General features: G+C 44.9%; 1 protein-coding gene across 3 annotated transcripts in view; it reads right to left on the reverse strand.

Moving 5' to 3' along the window:
• klhl29 (kelch like family member 29) overlaps nucleotides 1–18281 on the reverse strand; it is a 143441-nt gene that overhangs the window by 88701 nt on the left and 36459 nt on the right. For all 3 annotated transcript variants that reach the window (XM_003971580.3, XM_011611910.2, XM_011611911.2), the window contains one exon: nucleotides 7015–7326. In XM_003971580.3, the coding sequence (XP_003971629.1) occupies nucleotides 7015–7287 (273 nt within the window). In that variant the 5' untranslated portion in view covers nucleotides 7288–7326. The remainder of the gene's footprint in view (nucleotides 1–7014; nucleotides 7327–18281) is intronic.

The following is an 18281-nucleotide window of genomic DNA, read 5'->3' on the forward strand; positions in this document are numbered from 1 at the left end:
ACCAGGACTTTCATCGACTGAGCCACCACAGAATGAGCACCTGATTTAGCAAACCATGTCAGAGCCCAGAACACAATGGACAGATGGGGGAAAACAAGCCTCCAACACTCACAACCATTTTGTAAACACCTTTGTCTTCCTGACATCCAACACGATGGTTTCTGCTCGGTCACAGAGGAGTGAGACAATGACCTCCGTAGAGCTGTGAGGTCACACGTGCAGGATTAGATGACAAAATGCTCCTCGGTACTGCACGTTCATTAATGCACAGTCACTGTGACACCGAGGGAGAAAAGGTTGCAGCTCATCTTTCACAGTGGGAAAAAAAAGAGAATCAGAGTCTGATATCAAATGACTGCTTATTAGATCAAACACGAGACCGTCAGTTTGGAGCCAGACCCATAAGACAGCCAGAGTGTTGAGGCGGCAGCCAGGCATGCGCACACACACAGACAGACACACACAGAGAAGACCCAGGCCACCCAGGCCCTTATGGGGCACCTTCTCTTTTACTGCATGTTGCCTTTGTAGAGCCTCCTTCAAGCGCAGACCCACCACAAACGCAGGATCCTAAAAGATTTGATCTCAACGATTTTTCCCAACAGTGACCTGTTTTTTTTTTTTGTCTCTGTTGATTCTTTCAAGGGGATTAAAACCTGGCTCCGATGGCGCGCCGGACGAGAGCACACATCCAGCTTTGTCATGGATGGATAAACGCGGCGTTACCTGGTTGTTACTAAAGGTCAGCTGGAAACCATATAGGCAGCAATACAGACGCCGGGGGAGCCGCTGGAGATTAGGGATTGTCAGAAAACTGCAGAGCCATTCTGTCGCTGTGAGATCCACATGACAGAAATAGATAACTGCTTTCACCCGATCTCTCACCTGTTGTGTTATCAGCCCACATCTGCCCACCGTTTTCATTCATATTCGTTTATTTTTTTCTAATAAGACGACTGCTGTCGATACCTTGCCGTCTTTTGCTGTCAGCCGAGTAGCGGCTGTTTGAATAAGGTGTGCGATTTTATGATAAATCCGTTATCAGATTCATGACCTCCATTTTCCATCCATCTGATTTTAACTGCTGATGTTAATAATAATAAAATAAAAGCAGAAGCCTGACAGTTTCCTTCTTAGAGCGATTTTCTCTGACAGCTTGACAGCCCTCGTGACTGAGGTGTCCGTAAGTCTTCCGCCGTCTCTGAGCCATCTCTGTGCTTGATTAGCAACCACGGCAGCACCGTCCTGTCTGCTTCCAGGAAAAAAGCCTTGATTCTCCCCACGTGGTGCTATAACATCAGACCTTCCGTTCGGGCTGGTAAACAAATAATCGCTGCTTCTCGTTAGCATTCAAAAGTTTCCACACCGTCGCAAAAAAGTGCTAAATCCCCTTGGGCGTCGGCCATTTTCCTAATCACTCAGTTAAAGACTCCTGACAGCAGATTTGTTTGCCCACAAACATTAGAACCGTGTTTGTGTTTATGGAAGGAAAGATTAGAAAGAATAAATTCTTGGCTGATGGAAAGCAAACTATCAGGGAAGGAAAATGATGAGGCTCAGTTTAGAAACTGTCAGGCCAATTCAAATCAGCTGCTCCCATCTAGACAAGCTGTGAATGTATTCTTAGACACAGTCAACTCACAGTGTTGTCACAGGAATTAAAAAACCTGTTTGTTCCAGTGGGGGAAGACTAATCAGCAGAGCTGCGCTCAGAACGCTGGCCTGTCTAATACTGCACGGCACCATTTAGTGTGACCAATTAGCGCCGTCGCTACGCAAACTGACATTTTGGCCTGATGGAGAACGCAGCAAGAGATGACAGGAACGCGTCAGAGATGCTGACCTGGAGCGCCACTGCACGTCCTAGCGAGTACATCTCCGCAAAGAACCGATGCAGAGAACCGAATGTGAATCGGACCTCTGACTCCAGCTTTTGAAAAATGCATAAGTGCTCAGACGCATTAAATCAGGTAATGAGACGCAGAACTCGCCTACAGTAAAAACCTTTACTCGGCCGCCTGATGAAAATGGATGGTAAAAATATATTTCTGATCCATCTGGGTTTTTAAAGAGGAAACACCCATAGCTGGCGAATATACAGTGCAAATAATCCAAACCAAGAATCACTCCAGTCAAGGTCACACTGACTGATGATTTTTGTTTGCAGAAAACTCCTGAAACTTCCGTGCAGTTCCAGCACCCACAAGCCCGAGGCAAATGGACATATGGACGACCTGAAAACATGTGGAGAGAGCTGGGGCAACAAGAGAGAGAGAGACAGAGAGGGAGAGAGCCAGAATGACATTCGTTCAAGCTGTGCAGCAATCATTTTTCTTCCAGCTGTGTTCTTGTCTCTCCTCATAAGGTAGCAGAGTTTTCTTTAGGATCCCACAGTGGAGCTGTGTGCTTTGAAAATGTGAAATTTTGTCCTCCCTGGGTGCGAGAAATGCACTTTTTGATAAACAAGTGTGCTTTTTTTCCTCCTGATGCTCATTCCAATGCACCAATCGCCACTGCGGCCCAGTCTTTGATTTAAAAACTTAAATTAAAGTCAACTGTGGATTACAGAATGACCTTTTTTTGCTCAGCCAGGATTTTTCCACCCTGACCTTGGGTAGATGTTTTCTTTTTAAAAAGGCTAAAAAATCGCACACATTAATTCTGCAGTCGGATCTAACAACCCAAAAGTTAATTACATTGAATTTATTTGGCATATTTTCCAAGAACAGTCCACTTATTCGCACCGGTGGAAAAAAAGAAGGCCTCCCGCGCTTTTCTTTGGTCTTCCTTTTATTTTTGATTGTGTCAGAGTGAAGCTCCGACACCCGCTGTTCTCTGGATGCCACAGTCAGGGGCCCACTTCAATCCACCGGTCAGCTGACCTTGTCCAAATCATGGACTCAAAGAAGAACACACAATTTTGCTTCAAGATGAGCACTATTGACGGCTGCGAACAGTCTCGGAACTTTATTAATAATGCATATTCCACCCATGATTATCTTTTTTTTTTTTTCTTTTTAAGAAAAGTTTACTTCCAGAATTAATTTTTATATAATGAGAAGGCTGGAGATGCTTTCACTTAAAAAAGTCTAAATGTACGCAGTGGGTAATGGATTAAGCACTTATTGTAAAAGAATCTGCCAGGTGAAGTGGGATGAGAATTCTGTTGAGACGCACTCGGAAAAACACAATACTTCATTTGGCCTTGCCAAGGGAAGAGCTGCTCTAATGCGGCGCCAGCAGCAGGTATTCCAGTCAGCATATGATTAATTCACATTATCTAAAATAACTAAAGCTGGCACATCAAGTGCAATCTTTACACTTGTTTTAATTGCTGGCCGTTGGCTTGAAATCTACAGTAAACAGCTGTTCTGAAGAGCCATACGAAGCCAAAACGGTCAGGACGTTCCCCCTTTCTGACAGAATCAGTGCAGATTAACTAAAATTGTTGCAACACGGATGCATCTTCAACAGCGTCCACAGGTTCTGACGTTGTCGTAGCTTCATATTCACTTATACAGCGGTAGCAAATTGTCAAGCACATTAAATTGGTTACATTAGGGAAATAAGCTCATTGAATAAGTTTCTATAGTGTACCAAAAAGTCATTTCTTCTTGACAACTAATGCGTTGATATTAACCAATCAGGGGAAACAGAAGCGAAACAGAGAACGCTCCTTAACGGAGGTGGGCAACAACAGCGTTTCCATGCCACCATTGGTCCGTGCTGCCATCCTCCCTCAACCAAATATAACTATACCCCCCCGATGATTACAGGTTCACCCTACCTGTAATTATTTGCCAATCCCTCAAACATAACATCTTGGGACCTGCATTTAGACTAAATAGCCTTGTAAAATGTCTGTAAACATCAGTGGCCCTTCTGAAGCTACAAGGCTAATCTCATTACTTTATGTCTTGAGAAAATGTAGTCACATATTCACTTTCTTGTCTGACTGCTTTTTATTTTGGAGCTTCTGAATCGGCGGAAAAGCCTAAACACAGACAGTGTAATAATTGTATCACGTTAAATCTAAAAGAGAAACCTGAGGAATACTGATCTACCCGTTTGCAACACTCTAAGATAATGAGATGACTTAAGGCTAAATAAAAAGCTTGTTCCGTGGCTTGGAAACAGCGTGTAAGCGAGCACATAAAAAGAGGAGAAAAAAGGAACGGAAATGAAGCGAATGATACAGTGAGTCTGCAAAGAAAATCCCGATGCTAACATCTTTATTAGTTTGTAGTACTTAAATCAAAATGGAGCCGTTTGTTCTTCCAGCTCATCTGCACTGCCCGTATTTGTCTTCCATTACGACTGATAAAGACGTGTGAATCCTGACACGGCTGCTATTAAAAATCAAAGGTGGATGGATTAAGAAATTTATATTCCCAGCAGGATGTCAGTAAGGGGATTCATTTGGACCAATATTGTGCTCAGATATATAAAAAGGCAATTATGATAACGGTATGTCTATTCAATCCTGTAGCTGCAAGAATCCTGTTTTCATATATTTCACCACCATGTTGCATATGAAAATAAACACGTGGGAATACAAGCATTAAAACAACCAAATGGGTGTCTGAAAGGCAGAGATCATTTAATTTAAGTGTTTACCCTCATCTCAGCCTCACGTCTCGGTCTCCGTGCCTTTGCATGCCAATAATTAATATGTAAAAAACAATCCATTAGGGAGAAATGTTGCTCACAGATCAATTTCAACCTGTTCACAAGAAAGCAGGAGAGGAGGGGAAGTGATATTCTAAAGTTCTTAAAAGCCCTGCCCACACCAGACAAACTCAAAGAGTCGGAATGAAAGTGAAACTGGAGTTGGAGTTGAAATTAGAGACAAAACAGTTTTGGTTAATAACAATGAGCATTTAATGTGTGCAGTGATTACACACCCGTGACGACAGCAGAAAATTGCATTGACAGAATTAATACTCGGCAGCAGATAGCAAAGTCAAGCTCTAAATTAACTGAGGCCCTGTTCCGCATGGTTACCTCCACACCAGGATGGCCAGCGTGGCTGTGTGACGCACAGCATCATCAGACCCACAGACACTTAATTGTTTGAAATAAATACAGTTGAATTAAAAACCAAATGCATTTTCTTTCAAAATGAAGATTTTATTATTAGCCCTCATTTCCTCATTTATTTAAATGGAATCCTCTTAGCGGGCTGTAGCTGTAGAATACAAACTCTTAAAACATGTCAAAATACTGGACTGTGTCTCCACTTGGGCCGCCAAGTGTATAAAGAGTCTCTGAACAGTGAAAATCAATAACGGCCTGTCAGCTTTTTAGTGAGGCTGAGGACAGAGCAGAGACACCGGCACCATGGAGACAGAGACGCATCCGTCCATCACATTCTCTGTGACCTCCGACAGCTTTGATCAAAGATGACAGAAACAGAGAGCGAGTCAGGATGGGAGACAGGAAGACGGGCACCTACGGTACAGCCGGGCTTCTCACAGGTTGGTGCGTTTCCTGTGCCACAGATAAAGCGAAGCCCTAACGCCCTCTGATGTCGACGACCTTGCAACAGACGCGCAACAGCAAGGCAAAGTTGCAAAGGTAGGCGGGCAAAGAGCTGACCCTTCAGGACGGAGCGGGATTTACCGCACGGCCCTGCCGACGCACTACGCTGCATTTCCAAACATTCTCGTTCTAGACAATGTCCCGTAATTCTCCTGGCAGCCATCGACTGGCGACAATGGCCACGCTGGGAGTTGGCAAGATTCTGATAGGATGTATGTAATTATTCAGCCACACAAAAAGGCCGGACTCGGTGCCAAAGCAGATTTACCGCGTCTGTGGCCAGCGCATTCAGCATGGCATCTGATGACATGCACTGACTGGCCAAATCACAGAGCGCGGGCCGAAAACGCCGAATGGATCGAAAATAAAGCAAATGAGCTGTGAGTGAGGACGACTGGTACCCCAGGAAGCAGAGAGAGGCTGGAACGTCGATCCGCTAGTAGTAGTAACGCTAACATAGCCTTGGACAACATGAGCACGTTTCTGTGAATGTTCTCGATGCAAGATACAAACATTACAAAGTACATGAGAATTTTCATGAAAGCAAAAGCAGAAAAGCCAGCACTGAACTCCGTGTTCTTCAATGTCTCCGGGGGAGGATTTTGCATTAAAAGCCAACGTTCCATGTGTTCTGGAACACAAGAGTAAACAGTCTGTGCGGTCTGTACTGCATCTACAGATTTTACCATACAATTTGGAACGATGCACTTCAGCAGCGTTCAGAGAGGCTCCTGACTTAGAAGTTTGTTTCTGTCAACAGAGCAAAGGAGAAGAAAATAAAGACAGCAAAGTTCAAAAGCCAGGCTCTGATCATGGGTGTAGAGGCATTAAACTGGACTACCAGCAGCCTGCAGCACCTGCCCACCAACGCTGGAGGAACTGGTGTTATACGTACAGGAAATCTCTGAATAATTACAGATCTAAACCTACTTACGTTACCATCCCAACATCTGGCTTCAGAATTTAAGCGCTAAAAAAGCACAATATCATTGCTGCCGAGTGCTGCAACCACAGAAACCAATGTCAAAAGGTCGTTTCCACCATGAAAGAAGAAATTTAGTACGGAGGAAAAGAAGGTGAACTCGTGCTATTTGGCAGGGAGAGAAAATGGAGACTGAAGGAAAACGGTTCTGCCAAGAATGGGCCGTGGAACAGTGAGCTGCAGTGAGGGGTGAAGGTGGCAGGAGGCAGCAGAGAGAGACAAAGAGAGAGACGAGAGAGCACGAGGGGATGAGTCCTGACAGCTGAACCACGAGGACAGCCATGCCAGGAAGTTGAACGGACCAGAAATCTTTGAAGAATGGGAAAGAGGATAGCTGAAGGACGGCGGGAGCGAGAGAGGGAGGACGCTAATGTTCAACTGGGAAGTCTGTACGGATTAAATAGTTGCCGCAGAACGACAAAGTGAAATGTTTTCCACAGATGTTACAGGGAGCCACGTGACCCGGTCCTCCTTTTGGACAGCGTCCTTACCTTGGCCGAAGCCGGCGCCACCGATCCTGCTGCCGTGATGCCTCGCTTGACTGCTATGTCGCCGCTTGATGTTGTCACGGCAACTGTGACCGGAGTTGGGAGGAGGGACGGGATGACTGGGAGGGGAAGGAGCCCTGGACGGTTGTTGCCATTGACAACGGCAGAGGCACAGCTGTGATTGGCTCCTCCATTGTGGAGGCCTGTAGGACGGATGTCTCTCCGCTCCCAGGGTCCCCGGTAGTCCCTCTCAAAGCGGTGGTGGTGGCGTGACATCACTTCCTTGTCCTCTCAGAGGGAATGACGTGGGCTGGCCTATTGGAAAAAGATACAAAAGGATTGAAGTCATTTCACCATAAATTCACGATTAAAAGACAAAATGAGAATAGACATGTTCCATAAAACTGCAGGTGCCACTCCAGTGACGCAAACTCAATGCAGCTCATTTCCTGCTTTCAATACCAGCTTTCCCAGTCAATGCCAGGTGCTGCCACACTGCCAAGCACATCTATTAAAGCCCCCATTCTTACCCCCACCAAAAGGAGGCAGATTTATAACCCAAGTTTTAAAACAATACGCCTGAGTGGCACACAAAGATCAGCACCCTCAGCCGAGCTTCTCCCCAACGACAGAGCGGCACTGTCACGACCTTGTGGCCAAAACTCATTCATCCGAACACAAATATCCCAGCAGTTACACCTCATCTCATACCTCTAATGGCTGGTTAATTCACTATGATTACCCCTGAAGTGCATTCGAGGGTTCTCCCTTTTTCCACGGATGGGCGTTCTTGCCTGAGAGACGCGACTGAGGCAGGGATTACACCAGTACATGGTATGGGTTCTAGCGCGTGGCGCGAGAGGCGTATCATTGTATATTATATCATAAATCAAAGCAGTACAGGATCTGAGCACTAAAACCCATCACTGAGGGGATTTCAGAGCATTGTAGTCCTCACCAAAGGCATTATACTTCCCAAGCCCTTGATAACAGATGAAATAAATAAATAGCGGACCAGGTTTGTGAATCCCCACATAAAATCCCCTGGTCTGCGGGGAGAGAATGACAGCTGATGATGGGTCTTTATTCTGCACGCTGGGGTCTGTCACGCTGCCTCGCAGAGGAGAGCAGGACTAGAAATGCCAGCTTCAGTGTGTGGGTGTGTGTGGAGTGTGTATAAGTGTGCATACGTCTAAGTAGAGCAGGGGGACGAACACAGCATAAACTACAATTTTTAAGAATTTCAGTTCTAGAGCCTTGAAGCACACAAGGTGTTGAAAATAAAAAGTTCTTCACAAAGCGGTGATGCAAGTGATGCACAATAGCGTCTGCGGTGAGAGCGGTGGTCCTTCGGTGCCTTAAACAGCAGTAGGCATCCTTTACTGTGGAGGCTAAAGCATGTTTCTCTCCTTTTCTGGCCCTCTTCAATGGGTTCCCATTCATTTCATTCAGTGCACATTTTAAAATGCTCTTATTTATTTCTCTCTTAGGCGGTTTACTCTGTCCAAATAAGCCGAGCCTCAGAGCTGGACCGAGCAGCTAAAAGCTGTGAAACAACACTGATGTGCCGTCTCATGCACCATGCAATCACCTCCCTCTCCCCCTCAGCACTAACTCCTTTTAATAAACCCAATTTCTACGAAAAGAATGAGCTCACATTATCTTAAAAAAATATATTTCAGAATAAGAGTGACAAAGAGTGTTGGACCACTGGAACAATGGCAGCGTTAGCGCCAGGTAATATTCTCTTATCGCATGAGCACCACACCAGAGCCGAGGAATAAGAGAGCGGAACATTGCTCCCTGCAAAGCCAGAAAAAGGAAAGAAATGAAAAAGGCACGTTATCTGCAAAACAGTCACAACTGCTTGCAGAGTGCATTTGCATCCACAGATAAATATGTGATTTACTTAATCAATCTTTTCAGGCAAGGAGGGCACGCTGCTGCACATCCGAGGCTATGAAGGGAAGCACACAAATGCCCCTAAAAATGGAGAGGCCTTCATAACGGTGTGTTTTTGGTTTATTTATACGACCATTAGAGGAGCAGCCTCTGCTACCTTACCTCAAAAACACCTCCCATTAAAGCCTTAATAAACAGTTTAGAAATGGATCTAGAGTCTGATGATAATCACATCAAACATGAGATTCACCAAGTATGGAACAGATGTGTGGACCCCTTTAACAAACATCTGAACACACCTTTCACAATCAGTTTAAATTATTTGCCACTAAAACTAATGTTTACCCCCCTTCACAGACACAACTTATACTCATGTTTTATTTATATAACTTCTTACACGAGTCATTTTGAGGTTGTGAAGTTTTAATTTTGTAACCAGACTGTTATGATGCTCCCACATTACCGTGCTTTAATTGGGATCACAAGTGAATTTTGAATCTTTGTGAATCAATTTTGAATCAATTATGTGCGAAGCCATTGTGCACGCATAGACTCGTGCATCCGAAACGACTGTCATTTGCTGTATGCATTATGACTGTCATCATCTACAGCGTAATAAAGCCTGGTAACTGATCCCTGCAGAACAATCGTCGTTGACAAATCACACTGCAGTTAGCATCAGCGCTAAAGAAGAATTGCCGACATTTTCCCTTCACGAGGGCGACTCCGCTGCATCAGCCTGTGTAGCCTGTGTTGAGTGTCTGTTGCGAGCACAAAGGGATAAAAGAAATTTTGCTCTGAGGCGCCTGTAGAAAACAACACCCAACGCACCTGTGGACACTGTCAGAGTAGATAAAAACTTAAATACATCACATCAGCAATGACACTTTCTCTGCTCGGTGCAGCACCGCTCCAGGGAAATGGTGCCAATAAAGATCTCCCCAGTGCCGCTTACATCCAGTGAAGTCCCGGTCAGCCCCGGACAAAAAAAAACAAAAAAAAAAACCTTATTTGAGAGCAGATCTGATAACCTGCCTGCTGCAACTATCGTATGTTAAGAACATTTCCAATGTCGTATAAAGCCAATCTCAGAGCTTCACTATTTTCCTACTGCAGTTAATGAGTCTCTCGAATTCCTGCAATCCATTTATCGTGCTAATCACCAAATTTCATCAGCCTTTCCCAGATAAAATTCTATTTTCTGAATCTAATCCCCATTAGAAAGTGATTCCTTCGCAAGTATCCTGACAAGAAGATGAAAATATAAACAAATAACCTGAATCGGCTTGTGGAAGGAAAAAAAGAAGGGCCTTTTGAGAATAAGACTGATGAATGAAATGGTCTGCATTTAAGACGACTGTGATGCTGATGGCATTTATAATCTTTGCTATTAGCGTGCAAAGTGTCTGCTGGTTCACACCAGTTGCAGAAATCGTTGCAACTGCTCCTGAGCGGCGGCCGTGTGAAAGGCGACATAAGAAGTTGTGTGACAGGTGGGAATGCGAGACACACACTCGGAAGAGCAGCATCTGTCACTCCAGTGCGGCGTGCACCATGTCGGGCTGTGTGACAGAGCAGCGTTAACAAAGCCATGCGGGAATACGCATGGAACTGCAGCTAGATGTGAAGAAAGAGGGAGTGGAACAGATGGACAGACTGTGGCGGCACCAGAGCTACAACAAGAGAGCGAGTTAATGAGAGATAATTGTGTGTGTGTGTGTGTGTGTGTGGTTCTAAAATTGACTTCAGAAAAAAAAGGGGTGTTGAAGACAGCGAGAGGTGCGGCGGGTTCTGTGTGTCGCTCGTGTCCTTGGGTGTGAAGATTATTTTGCTGACACATTCCCGTGTTCAATACCTCCAGCTATTTCAGCCACCACAGACACTTCCCAAGAGGAAAGGCTCCATTTCCAGCCAGTGTTTACTTGTATTGACCCAGCAAAGGCAGAGATCCCCCCCCGACACACACACACACACACACACACACACACACACACACACACACACACACACACACACACACAAGCTGCCACCTGCTACACTCACATGTCTGCGTTAATGATCAATTCATCAATCGGTAAACTAGAATTATATAAATGATGTCTGTGCAAGCGTGCTGTAACATTACAAGGCCAAACATTTTCTGTGGTCCTGGAAGGGAACACACACAATACACACAACAACTGTCAGTTATGTGTACTTGCTCCTTTACACATAAAGTCCAACAACACAAACACAGACTAGTAAATGTCTGTCAGGCTTTCAAGGAAACCTGAAACAATTAGGATTTAAGAATAATAAGTGAGTTTGTAGAAACATTTCAACCAGAAACACAGGTAAAAAATAGTAAAATTACAAAGGGACTCATTAGACAGTTGTTTTTTTCTTTGTATCCAGACATTCCTCCACTAATGTTAATTTGTTGTAATACAGGGGATATAATCTATATTTGGATGCTTCTTCTCAGCTTTTAGGCTTTTAGGGTCATGATGAAAAGAAAAAAGGGGATAAAGACAAATAGCGAGCAACAAACAACATGAAGAACAGAAAAGAAAATGGACAAAAGGCAGAGGAAATACGATAAACTTGCATTTGTAATCTTTGCCCAAGGAAAGCGTCCTGTAACAGGTCCAAAAATGTGCGGGCTTTCAGAGGAGAAAAATAGAACAAGTGACAATACGTATAAATGAAGGTGCAGTTCCTGTGTGGGTTTATATTTTTTCAAGGGTTTGAAAGCATGAGAAAAAGGTGCTCCTTCAAGGATAAGGTGTGGGAATGAATACAGCGGCATGCAAACAAACAATGGCATCGTTGGGATCGATGCGCGGCATTAACAGGTGCAATTAGTCCCACCACTTTGGGAGGATTCAGCACTTTGCTACAATTTGTACACCCCATTAGTGGCTCAAGTGAGGCCCAGACCCACCAGTAAGTCGAGCATTTTTAAAAAATTTTTTACAACATATCTAATATCTGTTGCCACCAGAGTCCATCAGCTCAGACATTATTCTGGTAATTAGTTCAGAGGCAAACAGGCTGGGGAAAAAACAGCTACAGGGCAACTGAAAGAATGTGACATGCAGATAAACCTGCACCCTGAGGTAGTCACCACTTATTAAGCAAATCTGGATCCACCTCCTTATCTCATCTGCCCATTAGGATTTCCACAGAGGTTTCAGTGAAGATGACAGGAAGAGATGGCACTTTGTACATTAATCTGACACATTGATGGATGAAACTCTGGTAGGTGACATGCACACACTGCTGCGTCTTCCCAGAGACAGACGTTTTGCGATCATCCCCTCCCCGATAAAGCATGAAAGCAAAGGCCAAACGGTTCAGAGTGATGTTGAATTAAGCTGGCAAAGAGAGGAGGAATAAAACTGAACTAGGGCTCAGGAGGGCTTTTTTCCCTTTCTCTTGTTTCTGGATCTAAATTTTTATACACACCTGTATCACTCACGGCGAATTTCACACAGTGGGCACCAGCAAGGCATAAAAAAGTAAATAATCTGAGGGGGGGAAAGAGCTGAGTACTGCATGATGCAAGGCTTTCCAAGCCACTTGTTCGAGACATTTATTTTTTATTTTTTTGCAGGAGAAAAAAAAAAATCTCTCTCGTACGTGTCAGCTCTCACAGGAGGCCACAGAGACAGGAATGACCGCGGTATAATGGAATATTGTAGTGGGCAGTCCTGCTACACCCTGGCTGTGTTCAGGTTTCAGAGCCTGGTTAGCCCGAGGAACCGCGAGGCATTGCTACCGCCACCGCTGCACACTGCTGCCGAGTTAATTAAAACACCGACTTTCAACAAAACACCACATTATCAGAACAACAAAAAGGCAGCAGGAAAAAAACAAAACCCTTGGGCCAGTCTGTGCATGCATCCACAATGAGTGCCGTTTCAGCAGGATGTGGGACCAGCGGATTTCCAGACGCCAATCATGCGGCGTGCTTATGTGTGTACTGTATTGTGTGTATTCTCCGTGGCCCTTGGCATCTGTCGCCTGTTTTCTTCCAGACACGTCTGCTTGCAGATTTGTCTGTTCTCTATATAAAAACCAACATCTGCATGAAAACAAATAGCTCTCTCTGCTGACACAATACGTGATGCTTTTATAATGTGTAGGAGTGCGTGAGTGTTGGGGGGGGGGGGGGGGGGCGGTGCACGAGCGGTTAATTATCTAAATGGCTACTGCAGACATTACTGATGGAACTGAGGCTCCATCTCCTTCGACACCTGCAGCTTGTACGGACACTGTGGAGGAGAGATCAAGAGATATAGACGTCAATAACGGAAACACAGCCGCGAGGGGGGAAAAATAAGCGCATTAATCAGCTGGAAAGGGGGGGGGGGGGGCGCTTGCTAGCTGATCAGTTGAGCATGTGGTAATCACATGTGCTATACAGTAAGTTAGGGGTCATGTAAACATATCTGTCGCCAGGGAGATGCACCGCACACCTTCCATTTTGCCCTTGTTGCAAGAAAAGTGCTCCAGGGCTCCATGGTATTCATGACCCCCCCCCCCCAGACTAGTGCTTCTGGTACCCTGGCTGCACCCCGGCCATAGGGCAAGAACATTTTTATCTGTGGAATGAATAAAATAAAACACATCAAGATAAAATGGTTCCTACTAAGTGAAGAAATAGACTAGTGTGGGCATAAAACAGCAATTTAATCCACTACCACGGAGTACGCGCACATTAGCAGAAATGATTAAAGCCTTTTTTTTAATGTTCCGGTTAGGACTGTATTTTAGAGGAAATGTCATCTTATGCAGCCCTGTCGGGACTCTGGGAGATGGTTCCTGAGAGCAGCAGTGAGGAATGCACGCTCATGACTGGAAGTTTGTCTCTCCTGTGTGTCTGAGGAGACAGAACAAATAACCCTCCACTTTCAACAGCGTCTCTGTGCACCACTGCAGGAGATATATTGTTCACCTTCGACAAGTTATGCCCGTCATAGAAATCCGGTGAAATTTCAAAGATGGGATTATCCCTACAAGTCTTTTAGCCACTATATGGCCGCGATCCTGATTACTCGCCACCTTCCATTCCCCAAATGGAGTCCTTCACTCCCTGCTGAGAACAAGCTGAACTCTAATCATAAGATCCAAAGAAAAGGAAGAAAAAACAGGAGTGGAAGAGCAGACAATGCACAGATGAGCTCGAAGACGGCTTCTGATGCTGCATTTGTCATGCATTAAGTGTAAACGAGCTCAAAATTCTTCCCCTGAGCGACAACATTAAAAGGGGATGAAACATTCAGTCGAATACCATTTCGCATACAGAAAAGTGCATGAAAGTGAAAATGGAGCTGTTTGAAAGGAAATATGCGTCTTTTCAAAAGAATCAAAGACGGATGTTTGTGCTTGGAGTCAATTAAAGCTTCATCCGAGGGTCACACCTTCTGCTGAGCACGTCCCTAAATCAGTCAGCTTTTATTCCATCTAGTAGTGACAGGCGCCTCATTTGGGCTGTCTTTCATTCAAGGATCTCTTCCAGTATTTACAAATACAGGCAAAAGCAGCACTTACAGACATGAAAGGTCCCCTGGTGAAAGTCGTGCAACATTAAGGCGCACTCAGGTATATGCTCACATACAAATGCACATCCAGGCCAGCGCTTTCCCCCTGATTAAGCCAGCCCATCTGCTCGAGTCCTCCATCACCGCTGAGGGCAGCTATGTGTCCACGCCGGCTCCGCATGAGCCAGAATTCCCCTAGAGTGATCCAACAGCATATTAATCTACTCAAACCTCAACCTTTCCAAAAGGGCAGACGCCAGAGTAACTTCGGCGCAGTTGTTCGGGGGCAACATCATATCACTCTCTCAAATGCACCATTCAGGCACTCCTGACTCAGATGACACGCAGTATGAAGGACGAACCCGTGCATTTCCCTTTCTCCTTGCATCTCTCTCCTTTTTTCCACTTATCTCTCATGTCTGGGTGCTCTCTCAAAAAGCCATTCTCTGTCTTTGTCTGTTTCTCCATATCTGTACCAACACACTGGCCTTTGAGAGAGCGCCGCGAGTGGCGCCGGAGCCCGAGTCTGGCCCAGAGGAGCAGTTGGAGCGCTATAGATTAATGGCCCAGGAGACAGCTGAGGCAAGTGGAATGAACAAATAAAAAGGCCGGGGAGATGACCAAAAAGGGAAAAAAAGGGAAAGAAGTAATGATAAGGGGAATGAAGCTTAGACAATGTTGTAGGAGGGGTACTGAGTGGGAAAATGCTTTCTGCCGTTGTGGTTTTACACCAATCAGGAGTAAATCTGCCATCATATAATGCTATAGTGGGAAGATTTAGTGTCTGCTCAACTCACAGAAAAGGGCGATAAACTCCTGAGTAACAGAGAAGACACAATAATGGATCAAAAAGACTTTTAATGAAGCAAAGCTTGAGCATTTTCATAACAACAGTGGAGCATAAGCAGCTATATTTTATAATCTGCAGCACGTTTATTGAAAGGGTCAGATGTGAGGCAACTGGCTGAGTATGAACAAAGACTTTGATGAGCAAATTAACCAACCAAGTCACTTTATTAAGAGAATCAGTCCAGGGCCACGCTGGTCTCGGGGCCTGCGTATGTCAGCATCGTAACGTGCTGACAGCCAACCTGCTGATGTTACAGCACGTGCCATGTTTATGTTTGTAGCTTAGTGTAGCAGCGAGCTTGTTAGCTTTGAGCACAAAGCAAGGTTCATCTTGAAAGGAATGCTAATCACTTTGTCCACATTTGGAGGACGGCAAATATTGGCTTGCTCTTGCTAACATTTCATAACTGAAGATTACCAGGTTCCCTAAATATTTTATCCCCGGGTGAATAATAACGTACAGCAGAGCTCGATGGCAGGGCTGAGTATATCTTTACTGGAAGTCATAGAAATATATCCAAACATTGCAACAGCCTGAGTGGAAAATCAGGTATCACCAAACCAAACTTGGAGTTTATAAGTTTGAGATGATAAGTGCTTGACTGCCATAATGACTAATTTAACACTCCCCCAACACACACATACACACACACTCCAAACCACAACAAGAAAAGAATGACACAAATGTAAATATTAAAAATGAAAATCAAGAATCAATGGATGCAGAACTGGTGCACAGCTTAGTGTGGATATGGAATCTCATTTCTGAATTCTCCAATGTTGTGGAAAGCCAGGAAGGACGCTGCTGTAGTGCCTACGGTATTGTTTGCAACTCTCCAAATTAAAGACGTGCGGCAGTGCAAAGCAGTGGGGAAAAACAACAGCAGAAAAAGGAGAAAAAATAAATCAGAAAAGATGGAACCAGAGGTGAGGAGGAGGATTAAAGATCAACAGTGGGGATGAGAGAGCCAAGAGAAATGAGGGGGAAGAAATCTGAAACACACACACATATTCTTCAATCAATATATTGTGGGAACGTGGCCCCATGATGAATCACTCTCCTGGTAATAACCAAGAGGAGTCGCTATGCTGCTTTTTTAATATGTTGCCAGAGTTTCAGTGGACACACAGTAATATGCAGTGTGAAGAGGGAAGAAAGAAAGAAGACGAGGTGCGTTGCACATGAGTCTGCTGGGTCTGTGTGTATTGAGGGAGCATTGATGTATGGGCCTGGACAGTCAGATAAAAGAGGGGAATCATGATTAGGTTGGCTAAAGTCTCCATGCTGGCACCTCCGCAGGAACCATGAGGAAAAAAGGAAAAGCCTTGATTGTTCGAAGGGTCTGCCCCTGCGTTCCCTCGCCCACTGCCTCCTTATCGCTTGTCCCTTCTGATGAGCGCTCAATGCATCAAAACCTGCCCTCCTCAGACCAAGGACCCACTAAAAAAGGAGAATTTCATTAGGGGTAAAAACTATCACTCCCTTCTGGTCACATCGATTTCGGGGATATTGAGGGCTGAGTAACTTTTCCACCTCAGCCTTACAAATCTGTCCGCCGGTCACCGTCCACAGAGCAGCGGGATTACACGGTGCCCCGGCAGCTTGACCTTCACTCAACTATTTGACCTCAGGGCACATCATCCTCCGTCTCTTTATTGACTCGATTCCATCTCGCTCGATCTCATCTTTGCCCGCCGTGTTTGAAACTGCACCGCCAATGTTGTTGCCGTAAACGAGAGCAGCTTCTCAATCGACTCGGGTCCCCTTTAAAGTGGCTTTAAATAAGTAATGGAGCGTCTCATCTGCCTTGGCTACCTCATAGCTGCACGGGTTACAGTAAAGGGAGATTTACGGCGGGGCAAATGGAGACAAATGTATCAGCTAAATGGGAGCGTTCAGTCTATGACACCGCACGGTGACATATAGTGTCAAAGCCCAAATGGACAGCTGCGGGTTCAGGGTGGCGTAGAAGACGGACTGATTAACTTTTTATCATACGCTGGTTGGAACATTTGACAGATGACAATAGCGTTTCTGGAAAATTTAAGCCTGAATGCAATCTGCAGAAATGACAGCGGGTGACTGATGGCCGGCTGGAGAAACTGTTTCTCCAGAGAAGGTGGTTAAAATTCATCTGGCCTGTGATATATCACCATGGCAGTGAGATACCCACAGCAGAGCAACCAAGAGTCAGGTTAATGAGCTCAAACGGGCCTCACCTCTGCACTTGAGTCTGACTTCCATTAAAGAACAATGGCCAGGGAAAAGATTGTCAACAGCTATTTATTCCCAGTTTGAATCTGTTATTCATTGTGTGAGTCAGATTCATTATGAGGTTTCTGTCGTTACTGTAATTAAATGCAGGCGGCGCAATTTTTGCATTTTTGTCATCCAGCTCGCTCTGGAACCACGGCTGCACGCATCTACTCCTTGCTCCTCCAGTCTGGCTTCCTTTCCTGACTTTGCCAAAGAAAGCAAACACAGATAACATCATTTCATCAAATGTAGACCAATAAACTGACCACAAAGCGCTACACATCACGCCTGACGTTGACTCAAGTCACCGCGTTCTTTCCTACACGGCTCCTTTGTGAAAAGAAAAATCACATTTTAAAGACACGCAGGTCTGATCTGTATTAAATCCAACCATGACGACCATGGCATCGCACCCATGGGGAAAATATACTGCCTGCATAAACATAGAAATCTTGACATATTCCGCCTTTGTAAAATCTAAAAGGAGTGTATGATTCCTCTGCACGTAAACAAAACAAGAATATACAGTAGATGTTTTGTACAGAGTGGGAGATCTATGCTAATACAGTAAATAGCCTCCTGACCTTTAGTGGGAACAAACACGCCGGTGCATGTAGAGAGCAAATTCAGACCTACATGTAGAAAGAAATATGCAGATAATATTCCCTGTGGTCAGCAGCATCTGTTTAATAAAAGCTGTGCGATGTAGAATTTAATGTCATTCGGGTCAGTCCCAG

Source organism: Takifugu rubripes, chromosome 16 (assembly GCF_901000725.2).
Source record: "Takifugu rubripes chromosome 16, fTakRub1.2, whole genome shotgun sequence".
Taxonomy (NCBI): domain Eukaryota; kingdom Metazoa; phylum Chordata; class Actinopteri; order Tetraodontiformes; family Tetraodontidae; genus Takifugu; species Takifugu rubripes.